This window comes from Suricata suricatta, chromosome 1 (assembly GCF_006229205.1).
Source record: "Suricata suricatta isolate VVHF042 chromosome 1, meerkat_22Aug2017_6uvM2_HiC, whole genome shotgun sequence".
In the NCBI taxonomy this organism is placed as follows: domain Eukaryota; kingdom Metazoa; phylum Chordata; class Mammalia; order Carnivora; family Herpestidae; genus Suricata; species Suricata suricatta.
The window spans coordinates 41,850,362-41,862,498 of record NC_043700.1 but is presented as its reverse complement, the minus strand read 5'-3'; the positions used below and the strand labels follow the sequence as shown (position 1 = coordinate 41,862,498).

Below are 12,137 nucleotides of genomic sequence, written 5' to 3'. Positions count from 1 at the left end.
GGCGGCGGCGGCGGCGGCGGCGGCGGCGGCGGCTCGGGAGTGCTATGACCGGCAAACTCGCCGAGAAGCTGCCGGCGACCATGAGCAGTTTGCTAAACCAACTGCCTGACAATCTGTACCCTGAGGAGATCCCCAGCGCGCTCAACCTCTTCTCCGGCAGCAGCGACTCGGTAGCCCATTACAATCAGATGGCTACAGGTAAGGGCGGCGGGGAGGCGGCGAGGCAGCGAGGAAGGAAAGGGAGAGAGAAGAGGAGGAGGGAACGAGCTATCGATGGATGGATGGCTGGGTGGATGGATGGTGGATGGATGGATGGATGGAAGGATGGAGAGATGGGGGGGCGCGCTGGGAATTTTCCGGGGGGCGAGTTGCTTTTCCCACCCACTCCTCCCGCCCTCCCGGATCGGGAAGGCTTGGTTGGCGACGCCACGATAGAGGCTTCGGTTCTCCCGGGTGGGGGCTGCCGCCGACCAGAGGGAGGTAGGTGCGAGCGGCTCTGGGGTTCTCCACTTAGGGGGCGCGATCGCCAGGCTGCGCGCAAGGCGTGGTGCTATCGCCCCCTTTCCCGGGAGGAGCCCAGCGTCCCTTTCACCCGCGCTCTCTCCCCCCCCCCCTTACTCCCTCAGCCTCCCACCCGGGATGGAGCCATGTGCGGCGTGGAGTCCCCGCGGTGGGAGAGGTACTGCGACGCTGCCTTTCCGGGGCGTTCAGCAAAGCCGTGGGGGTGTGGGGAGGGAGGGGGAGGGAGGGGGTCCACCCGAGCGGGGGCCGTCACGGGGGGCGATCCCTTGGCCTTGGAGCTTGGGAAGAGCGGCCACTCCCGCCGTAGAGACTCGGGCCGGCTTTCCGCCGCCCTCCACCCTCACTAGCTGAAGCTGGGCTTTCCCCTCCTCCAAGAGCCGAAAGCTCCTTCAGGCCTGGAGAAGGCTGGGGCCCTGGGAGGCTGCGGGAGAGCTCCCTTTGCGGACCGAACCCCTCTACGCGCCGTGGACGAAGCGTCGGAGCGCTCCGGGTCAGCGACCCGGGCGCGGTGCGCACTGGGGGCTTCGTCGGGGCAGGAGAGGCGCGGCGTCCCGGCGCGGACAGGGCTAGGGGAAGAGGCCGAGTTGTGTGCGCTAGAGAGCGAGAGCCCAGTGCGCTCCAGGTCTGAAACTACCTGTAGCTGCAGCTACCTGCCCGCCCCACCTCGGAAACAACAACAATGCTCGCGCGCGCGCGTGTGTGCGTGTGGTACGTGAGTGTGTGCGCGGCGTGTGCGGTGTGTGTGCGGCAGCCACTCCACACCCCGATCCGTAGTATTTTGCTGTATCCAGGTTGCGCCCGGGAGCGCGGCACCGCCCGCTTTGCGCCGGGGCGCAGCTTTCCTCCAACCCCATGCGCAGTTCACTCCACCCGGCCGCACCCTCTACACCTGAGCCGGGACCCGGGCGCCGGGGTCCAGGAGCCGACTGGGCTTCACTCACCCCTCCCCTCTCTTCCCCGCTCTCCGCAGAGAATGTGATGGACATCGGTCTGACCAACGAGAAGCCCAACCCGGAACTCTCTTATTCGGGCTCCTTCCAGCCAGCCCCCGGCAACAAGACCGTGACCTACTTGGGAAAGTTCGCCTTCGACTCCCCTTCCAACTGGTGTCAGGACAACATCATTAGCCTCATGAGCGCCGGCATCTTGGGAGTGCCCCCAGCCTCAGGGGCACTCAGCACTCAGACCTCCACGGCCAGCATGGTGCAGCCACCGCAGGGCGACGTGGAGGCCATGTATCCGGCGCTGCCTCCCTATTCTAACTGCAGTGATCTCTACTCGGAGCCTGTGTCTTTCCACGACCCCCAGGGCAACCCTGGGCTCGCCTACTCCCCCCAGGATTACCAATCGGCCAAGCCGGCCTTGGACAGCAATCTCTTCCCCATGATTCCTGACTACAACCTCTACCACCATCCCAACGACATGGGCTCCATTCCGGAGCACAAGCCCTTCCAGGGCATGGACCCCATCCGGGTCAATCCGCCCCCTATTACCCCTCTGGAGACCATCAAGGCATTCAAAGACAAGCAGATCCACCCGGGCTTTGGCAGCCTGCCCCAGCCGCCGCTCACACTCAAGCCCATCCGGCCCCGCAAGTATCCCAACCGACCCAGCAAGACCCCGCTCCACGAGCGGCCTCACGCGTGCCCGGCGGAGGGCTGCGACCGCCGTTTCAGCCGCTCGGACGAGCTGACCCGGCACCTGCGCATCCACACGGGCCACAAGCCCTTCCAATGCCGGATTTGCATGCGGAGCTTCAGTCGCAGCGACCACCTTACCACTCACATCCGCACGCATACGGGCGAGAAGCCCTTTGCCTGCGAGTTCTGCGGGCGCAAGTTTGCGCGCAGCGATGAGCGCAAGCGCCACGCCAAGATCCACCTCAAGCAAAAGGAGAAGAAGGCAGAGAAGGGGGGAGCGCCCTCTGCGTCCTCGGCACCCCCCGTGTCCCTGGCCCCTGTGGTCACCACCTGCGCCTGAGGCTCGGGCCCCCAAGATCCCCACTTTTCCCCTCCAAGTGTCTCCCAGCTGCTCACCTGAAAGCAGCGGGAAAGCTAGCCACGGAGGCGCAGGGGCCGCGCCCTGGCCTCTCCATGGACGTAAGGTCCCTTGTTCCCCTTCGATGTCCCGCGTTTCCACCCTTTCACACCGGCCAACGGTCGGGGGCCAGGGCAGGAGGCGCCCTCCCTTCGCTGATCCCCCCTTAACCAAGGCGTGGGGGCGGAAAGGTGGCGTCTAGCCCGCTTTGTTCAGTTCGGATCGCCTTGATCCTGGGGCCGCTGGGCAGCGCCAAGGACCTGCGGGGAACTGAAGGCGGGGCCCGTCCAAGCCTCGCTCGACCCAAGCACCTCACGGTCCCCCTACGTCTTTCTCGGTTCCCCCTCGAAGACCCGAGAGGGGGAGGGGGTAAGGAGCGCACCAAAGCGCAGAGCTTGCTGCCCGCCGCACGCACGCGCGCCTGCGTGCGGGGATGCGCGCGAGTGTGCGTGCTCGCGTGAGTGTTATGTGTGTGCGTGTGTGTGTGCGTGTGTGCGTGTGTGTGTGTGTGTGTGTGTGTGTGTGTGCGCGCGCACACACACACACACACACACGTGTATGTGAGACTCTTGAGCTGGGCTGTGTCCACCCCAAACTCTTCCCCACATCGGGTCCCCAGGCCGCTGGGGGAATGTCCCAGGTTGGGGGCCTGCACGTGGCCGGATGAGACGGTCTTCCATCTGCTCGGAAATTCGTCTTACAGAAATGCCTGGATGCCGCCGCCGCGGGGCTGCTACCGCCGTTTAGGGTTTAGTCCCGCAGCACCCCTCCTTTTCCGAGCGCTTCCCTCTTAGGCCTCAGGGCAGTTTGATCTGCGGGGAGAAGGAGCAGCCATCACTAAACCTGCCTTTTAACAAATAGATTTCCTCAGCCCCACTTTTTAAAATCTATGTTCCTGAGTTTGCCCTCTGCCCTTTCTACCGCTCCACTCCCTTCTAAGCCTTCTCCCATCTCTTTCAGAATCTTTTTCCAGAAAGGCAGGCCTCAACCAGCCACCTCATTTTACCATCTTTTTGTTTTCTCTCACTCATACCCGTTTCTCCTCCCCGCCCCCATGGATGGGAAATAAGCTCATGCTTCATCCTTTGCCATCCCCGATACAACAGGTAGAATTCAGATCTATGTACATGGGGGGGGGGGGTCTATGTATGTAGGTGTATATACACACATATATACATATATAGAACATACATACACACAATAAAATCTCTAAGGTACGTGGCTATCCAGTGCAGTGCACCGGCATAAAGAGAATTTGTACGTATATAAGCTTTAAATGATTTATTTTTTATGAAAAACTTAACTGATGAGATTATATCTACATAGGTGTATGTAGATATGCACATATATATGTATGTATATATACCCACATATATACACATGCACACATCTCTGTCCAAATTTTCCTCAAAGATATGGATATTTTTGCATTAATTCATGTTGCTGAAGGAGGCATATCTTTTCCATACCCCAGTCTCACCTACTCCCCGCCCTACCTCACCTCTTCTCAGGCACCGCTCCTCCCCAGCACTTCCCCCACATAGGGGTGACTCTTTTGAAATGGAGTAGTAGGGAAGGTTGCTCTCTGACACTGCTTCCAGCACAGTCTTGACTGAATGTACTGTTCCCTCTTAGCGTTATTTCTCCTGTGGTCACTGAGCTGCCCAGAGAGAAGGAACAAAGGTCTGGAGTTTACAGAATGTCTGTTTTTAAAGTCACTTTATGCGTCTCCCACTTTTTTTTTTTTCAAGAAAAAAAAGCACCGGGTTTTTGTTTTTGTTTTGTTTTGTTGTTTGTTTTTTGGGTTTGTTTTTGTTTTTTTGGTTTTTGTTTTCTCTGGTGGTGGATAAATAATACTAAAAGGAGTCTAGTGAAAGGGACAAAAAAAAATCAAAGAGCAGGGGGCTTGTGAATTTCCAGGTACTTGGACTTTTTGTAGAAGGAGAGAGAAGAGGACTGAAGTTTGCCAGGAGGGCCCATATTTTTTCAGCTGAAGGATAAAATCTTTCTTTGCAGAGACAGTATTTTGCTGAATACTTTTTATAATGTGATGATTATTAAAAAACAAAAATTTTGGTCACTTCAAAGCTAGAAGGAGGAATCAAATATCCTTTAATATTTTTTCCTTGCTCCTTCCGGTTTATGCATGCTACTGCATGATCATCCGAGTTTTCCTTTGTTTTAATAAAACTGTTCTCAGACATTTAAGCTTAAACTAAGAGAAAATAACTTTGTTGCCAAAAGGTTGTGCTATCCAGATTTTTTTATATGTCTGCATGTTTTAAAAAACAACAAAAGAAAATGCACTCTAACTTATGTGAACTGAGAGAAAAAAATCAGGAAAACCTATGGGGAATGATATTTTTTGAAAGACTTTTGTATAAAGTTGAGTACTTAGAAAAAGACAAACCAGATGTAATATATTTTGTGGATGTTTTTATTTCTTGGATTTATAGTACCTTATACTAAGGTTAAAAAAATATGCTTGATATTGTGAAAAGGTGAAATTCTTCACCAATATTTCATTTGCTCCTTTGTCACATTGTTATGCCAATATAATATAGTTAATGAAAACAGCATTTTTAAAACCGAAATATTGAAATGGTGTAATGTTGTACCATTTGCACTGTGAGCAAATGCTAATACAGTAAATATATTGTGTTTGCTGACAATCAGCCGGCCTATAAATCTCCTTATTTTATTTCTTGTTTTCATAGTATAAAGTATTGGTTTGGCCTGGTTTTTGTCTCGTTTTGTTTTTGGCTTATGGTTGGTTTGGTAGGTTCCTATGCCTGGCTTTCCTGTTCTTGCTCTATAACTCAATGTAAAACAAGGAATTTGGCATTGTTCGAAGTTGGTCAGAATTTTGCACACTCTGGTGTTTCAAATCCAGTGTCCAGTGTTTACTGTGGTTCTAGGAGAAAAGGATTCTCCTCCACCCATCTCAAACTGCCAGAGAGGTTAGGCAGATCAGATAAACTCATGGGAATCAGAACTAGTGACTGGAACCTTCTAGAACCCTTCTCCCTGGTTTCTAATGGGTACTGAGGGTGGAAAGAGGGGACCGTCTGGTTTATGATCTCTCTCTCTGTCTCTCTCTACTTCTCTCTCTCTCTCTGTCTCTCTCTCTTTCTCAGTAACAGGGAGCAGCAGAACAGGACCCTGTAGAGTCGCTATGGCCACACTGAGTAGTGCTCTTGCTAAAGCTTTTGAAGCCTGAAAAACAGGTGGAGACTTGACAGGGGTTCTCTAAGGTTGGCCAGATAACCAGAGAGATCGGAGTCTCTATTGTGGTCAGATAATTGGGGAAAATCAGATTTAAAAATTATACAACTTCAATCCCACTTGGACAAGACTCTCCAGGCCTCACTGTTTGTAGCTGCCTGAGAAAGAAGGTCTTGGCTGGAAAAGCTGCTCTTGTGAACTACACAGCAGTCCGGTGGGATTTGGAGAACATACAGGGAATATTTTATATAGCATTAACCCCTCACATCTTATAATGTCTGTCTCCCATAAAAGTGATCCTTCCTTTACTCGATGAGCTTTCTTCCCCAGAACCTTCCCCTTTCATAACTGAGTTTATTTGCCAGTCCTAGATCTTTCTCTGGTTCTCTTAAAGAGATACATGCCCTTCACTTTCTTCGTGGGTCCCCGTCTCCACCCTGCTCCCTCACCTTATTTCCCATTAGTCTTTAGAATCCTCTGTCCTCCTCAGGCTTGTTCTAGAGCACTCTTTGGACAGATCAGTCCTTTCTTTGCCCTTTCTTCCTACTTGCCCTCTAAAACACTCACTCACTTGGGCTTCTCTGTCATGTATTTCGCATATCATCTGCCTCAGTGAAGCTTAGGGGTTCGGTGTCTGATACTGGACTGTATAAATGTAGCACCACGTTGCAACTGGGGGACGGTGTCTCCATGCCTGAAGAAACCATACAGTGACAGGAACATCTCTTGCTGACCCAGTCAGGCTCATCACACTGAAAAATGTGGGTGGTATTTCTGGTTAACTGTAGTTTCCAAGAAGTTGAGGGCAGACCAGGGTGGAGGTGGTGGGCTGTGGCCTTAGAAAAGAAAAGAATGTTTTTGAAGTAAGAGATCAATAAAGAGAATGCAGTATGGAATCTTAAATTTTCTCACCCACACAATTCCAGGTCACTGGCTGCCATCTTGAATTCCTTTCTCTCACCTCATGAAACTTCCAGAATTCCAAGCTGCAATTACAGCCACAAGGAGGTGTCATTTGTTAACAAAAGACATCCAAGATGGCTGAAAAGTCCTAATGATTAAGCATATAATCCACCTCTATGCTAAACTAGATATTTCCTTTCCAGATTTCTATGTGTTTTTCAAATGCATCAGAGGGAGATAGCGTCACTGGGTGTCTTCATTAGCATCCAGCCCCACCTGCACCCTCTCCAATCACATCAGGCCTTCAGAGTTACACTTTGTCACCAGTGTACTATGCTGCATGATTAATAAACTCACTTCCCATTGGTGCATATTACTCAACACAACCTGGTTCAGCCACTGGGTTACTTGACAATATGGCAGCCCGCCTGGCTGGCACCAGCCCTGTATGGTGTAATCTCTGATTCATACTTTGTAGCTAGATAAGACTGTCCCAGATAGCATCACACCAGCAACCCAACCTGCCTGGGTTTTGTAAATATGGGGAGAGGAAAATCAACCCTCAAACTTAGGGATGAAGTGGGAGATGGCAGAGGGAAAGGCTTGGCTATGGAGCTTTCATGAGAAGGAATCAATGTAAGCTTTGCCTGAGAGTAAAATCGAGCATAAAAGTGTAGAAGAGGTAAAAGCACAACTCCTTCCAAAGTAACCTCTAAGGTGTTCAGGGGTGAATGAAAAGACATCTCTCTCTCTCTCTCTCTCTCTCTCTCTCTCTCTCTCTCTCTTTCTCTCACACGTACACATACATATACACACCTCTGGAGTGGCTTACTGAAGACAACGACTTTGCAAAACCGTACCCAGCGAACTAGGCTGATATTTTGTGACAAGTGGGGGCAAAGAATGGAGCATGTTTTTAAATGGTAGTGGCAGTAGTGATGAGTGTGTATAAATGTGTGTCTATGTATTATTCTCGAGTATATAAAAAGAAATAGCAAGGTGGATTCTGATAATAGCAAGGTGATAGCTTATGGCCAGTCCCTACTAATCCGCTTTTACTAATCCAGAATTTGCCTGCCATAGGTGAGGGGGTTGTGAGCTGCACTTTCTTGGCCTTGATTGGCTCCCCTGGTGTCGTGGAATAATAAGCATAGGGAAAGTAGGAGTCCTCTGTGTGTCCCAAAGACTAGAAGTCACACTGGCAAAATCTTAATGACTGGGGAAAATGACTTTCTAAAAGGTGCCTTAGGGTTTTCAAAATAGGTCATAATCTTAAATCTGTCCCAAGTGGTCCGTTTTTAGAAAGCCCACTCTTTGTGCACAGGGAGGAATGAGGTCTCAAGAGGAAGAGGAAAGAGTCAAGTGAATCTCAGAGCCCCGTGCCCACACCAGACCCTGGGACACCACTGTGAACAGTCACTCCATCAGTCTCCACAGAGGCCAGGAACATGTCTGGTCTTGTCAGCTTCTTCCAGCATCCCAGCTGTTGAAACTTCACCACTCATTTTGCTTGAAGGTTCCTTTCTACCCCATCTCTCATATTTTCAACAATTGGTCATTTTCACAGCCTCTGAAAGAACAAAGGTGGGCCAAGGTTGGGGGCAGTGTGATGAGGCTTTCCCCACCTTGCACTAAAGTCTCTGACATGCCCATGCCCAGGCAGGAAGGGACGAGACCCTGACTCGTTGCCTAGGATCCTCATTCCCCATCCTCATCATGGCTACTTCATTGGGCTTCTGGAATCGGGACAGTCCCTGCCACCACCTCTGCTGGCCACTGGGGGAACGGTGCTCATCTGCCCACTGACCTGGGTGTGTAAACACTATTTCTTCCCTTCTAGAAAACATGCATATGGCTAGAAGAAAGGTTTCTGAGCAATCTTACTAAGGAGCTAATGCAAACAGAACATAGCCAAAACCACAACCAAGAAGAAGTAGACAACATGAGGTTCTAGACGGTGCTGGCTACTGAACAAAAAGTTCTCACTTCTAGGTTGGGTGGGAATTTGGCCACTGTACGGTTTGTTTAATGTTGCCTAGCCTGCATCTTGGCCTTGTCTCCAGGAAGGCTCCTACACATTCTCTTAGGACCAACACATGGGGCTTTCCTGGTTTCCTGATATCTTACTCTGCTCTCACGGTCCTGTACAAAAGACAAAGGAAGTCACTCTCTGGGCCTTATAATGCTTCTCATGGACCTTAAGCAACCCACCCTCTGGTTACAGTCTCCTCCTTCGTCCGTTCCTGGGTGCCTCTAAGATTCTACAAGTGTCCCATCCTGTCATTGCCCCCAGTGATGTTCTCTGGATCCTGCTCATTTTCCATGGAGTGTGATCACTAATCCTTCAGGCTGGCCCTCCCTGTGAGGCCCACCCAGGGCCTGCGGCCATCTTTACCTTGGGCCCTTCACAGAGGCATCATGACCTGACCAGAGACAGACTGCTCTTTTCTGACACAGTCAGCAGCTGACTTGATTTCCTATTTGAGTTACCCACTGAGTTCCTAGTTATATCTGAGGAATGCTCCCACCCTTCAACTCCCTGGAGGAAAAGACATCGCTGACACTACAGAGGCTGGGGACACCCCAACCCTCCACAGGGAAAGTTACCCTTGTCTGTGGACCTGTATTCTCTGGGGTGGCTGCCCACCCAGATACATCAGATCCCTGTCTCCACCAAAGAGAGCTTAGTGACCAGAACAGAACTGGGCCTCCAGGCACATTGGCTTCTTCTCAAGCACACACTGCAAGAGCTCTCACACTTTCTACTCCTCAGTGTTTTGCTCCTCCAGTTTGTCTAGGTGCCTAAAGTTCTTCCATTCCTCCTTGTTCCCTTCTCCTCACTGCTTAGGAAGGTCAGGCCATCTGAGCAAGAAAGCAGAAAACTTCCAGCGCTGTATGACCCAAGAGCACTAAGAAAAGTCTCCTTTGAGGCCCTTGTTCTTACCCAGGTCTCCATCCCGAACATTGAGAGGTGCTGTGATAACCCAGCAGCTACTCAGCTTTTCCCTCAGGGCCCTGAGCCCGCTTTGGAATCTCCACCTCCATCTTAGATCTGAATCTCAACTCCGCCACTGGCTTACAGTGTGAGACAAGTTTCTTAGTCTCTCTCAACCTCAGTCTCCTCCTGTCTTAACTTTGCTGTTGTAGAGTCAAATGAGGCAATGTATATGATGCCTGGTTCATTGTGGGTGCTCCATAAATGTTACTTATCTTCTTTGTCCCTTGCCCTGTCCCCTTTCCCCATCCTCAAACACAGACGCATGAATGAAGGCTCTGTCTCCACCAGGGATCTGTACACAAATTCAAATATAGCCAAGGGAACCTTTATGTCTTCACCACCCACCACCAACTCCAGCCCTCCACTGGACATCTGTATTCTGAAAATGAATCCTCTCAACCCCACCCCAATCCGCTCAGAGGACACAAGTCCTGTTCACTCCCAGCCACAGCTGCTGTTCATTGTTGCCACTTCCTGGCTGGCTCCTGACCCCATCCCAGGTCCTCTTGTCTCTCTCATTTAGATGGGTGGATGTAACACCTTCCTGATGCAGTATCATCTGCAAAGTTAATTAATGTGTCATTGGGCTGTTGCTTGCTTCCTGATCCTTATCAGGGATTTAAATAAAACACAGCAGCCCCAGTTCCTCCCATCTGTCCCTCTCCCTGGATCTGGGGCTTGTTCTTAGTCATCCATCCTTGACCTCAGCCTTCTGGCCAGTTCTCAGCTTCCAGCCCCAGGGCTGATGGAACTGCCCCTGCCCAACCTTAGTTTGGGAGCAGAAGCACCATCCAGGGCTTTAATGACAATGATGTTCTATGAGAGAAGCATGGACATCAGGGCCCTTACCTCGTCCCATCCCCTTGGGTGGGTTCCCCTGCATTTGTACAGTCACAAAGGACCTTAAGAGGCCACTGAGCCTAACACTCTCTTTTTCAGACTAAAAAAGAGAGAGAGGCCTCCAGAGGTTCTGTGACTTTCTCCAAGGTCGCATCCAATACAGGAAGAGTCAAGATCTCAAGTCCAGACTATCAGTGGGAGGTCCCATGGAAAGCTGCTGATTGCTTCATTTATTTAGTAATTATTTGTTCAGGGATATAGCAGTGAACAAAAAATCCTTCCATTCACAAAGCTTCCCTTCTCCAGGGCAGAAGCAGGTAAAAAACAAACACATATGTTGGATTGTGATATGTGCTATAGAGAAAAACACTACAGAGTAATTGGAATGAGAAGTGCTGGGGAGGGGGTTACAGTTATGTAGGGGGCAATCCAGGGTGGCCTCACTAGGAGGGGCCCTTTGTACAGATGCAGGAAGTGCCAGAGGTAGCCATGTGGACATCTGGGCAGGAAAAGACAGCAAGCATAAGGTCCTGGTGGCCGTATTCTAGAGATATTCAAGGAGCCACATGGAGCCAGGGTGGCTAGAAATAAGTGAGGAAAGGGGTCAGCCACAGCAATAAGGGGAGAGAGCAGGATATCTATGGGGCTGCCAGGCCCTCTACCTCTGCTTAGGCTGCCTCTCCTCTCTGCCTTCAACACTCCCCCTCCCTGCACCTGGCTTCTTAATTCCCCTAATGGTGGTCTTCTTAACCTTATTTTTATGTCCTCTCAGAGACCAGTGATGATTCCTAAACCCCGACTTGGCCAAGGAAAGAAAGAACTGCCTCCTTCAAGAATCCCAGCCTGAAAACTTTTTCTCTTCCTGTTGACATTTGCCTTACTGCCAGGTCCCCAATAAGATGGATGTCTCTTCCCGCTGCCCAGTTGCAGAATGGGACTCTCCCTTGGCCTCATCTCTCAGAAGTCGCTCCTGTGAAGCCAGCTTCCTCCTTCATCTGTGGCTGGGTTGGCCATGTTTCCTGCCTTGGCAAAGAGCTGGTTGATGGCCAGGTTCCTCCAATATGGTCACAGTCTCACCCCGACCCCAAGCCTTGAATGTACAAGATGGGACATTCCCAAAACCACTTGATCCACTGTGTACTTCACCATGAGCTCCATGTTCCTGGATTACTGCAAATCCTGGTGCTGTGGCATTATAGCTATAGATTTGTCTAGGCAATTTCATTTGCAAAAGAGAAATTTCTTCCTTCCTCCTTTTATTGGTCTTCCATGTCACGTCTTTCCAAAAGCCCCACCCCGCCTCAGTGTCTGTCTTTTCCTGGCAACTTGGCATCCTCCAGAGCTTCTTCCCATTTCATTCGTTCATCTACTAATTTAGCAAAACTGTATGCAGTCAGGTGCATGCCTGTCCGTGGGGCTAGGAGGAGTTACAGGCATATGAGGGTGAACATTAACACCCCTGCCCTTGAAGATCTTCCATTCTGTCAGGGGGAGAGGCAGACACATAAGCAGATGGTTTCAATATCCTGTGATGGTGGTTCCTGATAGACACCTAAGGGGCACCTGGGTGGCTCAGTCAGTTAAGCGTCTGGCTTCAGCTCAGGTCATGATC

The 12,137-nt window shown here is 50.8% G+C and overlaps 1 protein-coding gene and 1 long non-coding RNA gene across 4 annotated transcripts; both read left to right on the top strand.

The window, feature by feature from the left end:
- Positions 1 to 6: 6 nt before the first annotated feature.
- Positions 7 to 2,539, top strand: EGR3 (early growth response 3). Of its 3 annotated transcripts, XM_029937549.1 has the most exons (3): positions 110 to 198; positions 627 to 679; positions 1,493 to 2,539. In XM_029937549.1, exons 2-3 carry the CDS (start codon positions 640 to 642, stop codon positions 2,500 to 2,502), a joined length of 1,050 nt encoding a protein of 349 aa, XP_029793409.1. In that variant the 5' UTR covers positions 110 to 198; positions 627 to 639; the 3' UTR covers positions 2,503 to 2,539. The 3 variants fall into 3 exon arrangements, with proteins under 3 accessions (XP_029793401.1, XP_029793416.1, XP_029793409.1); XM_029937541.1 differs by lacking the exon at positions 627 to 679 and having other exon boundaries at positions 7 to 198; XM_029937556.1 differs by lacking the exon at positions 627 to 679 and having other exon boundaries at positions 93 to 170.
- A 1,844-nt stretch (positions 2,540 to 4,383) lies between these two features.
- LOC115289953 lies at positions 4,384 to 11,782 on the top strand. The gene is made up of 2 exons (XR_003907894.1): positions 4,384 to 10,842; positions 11,298 to 11,782. It is a non-coding gene; the product is annotated as an uncharacterized LOC115289953 (long non-coding RNA).
- The last annotated feature ends 355 nt before the right edge of the window (positions 11,783 to 12,137 follow it).

Coding starts and splice junctions, on each gene's coding strand:
- EGR3 (XM_029937541.1), top strand. CDS start 45: ATGACCGGCAAACTCGCCGAGAAGCTGCCGGCGACCATGAGCAGTTTG. Junction 199..1,492: donor TTACAATCAGATGGCTACAG/GTAAGGGCGGCG, acceptor CGCTCTCCGCAG/AGAATGTGATGGACATCGGT.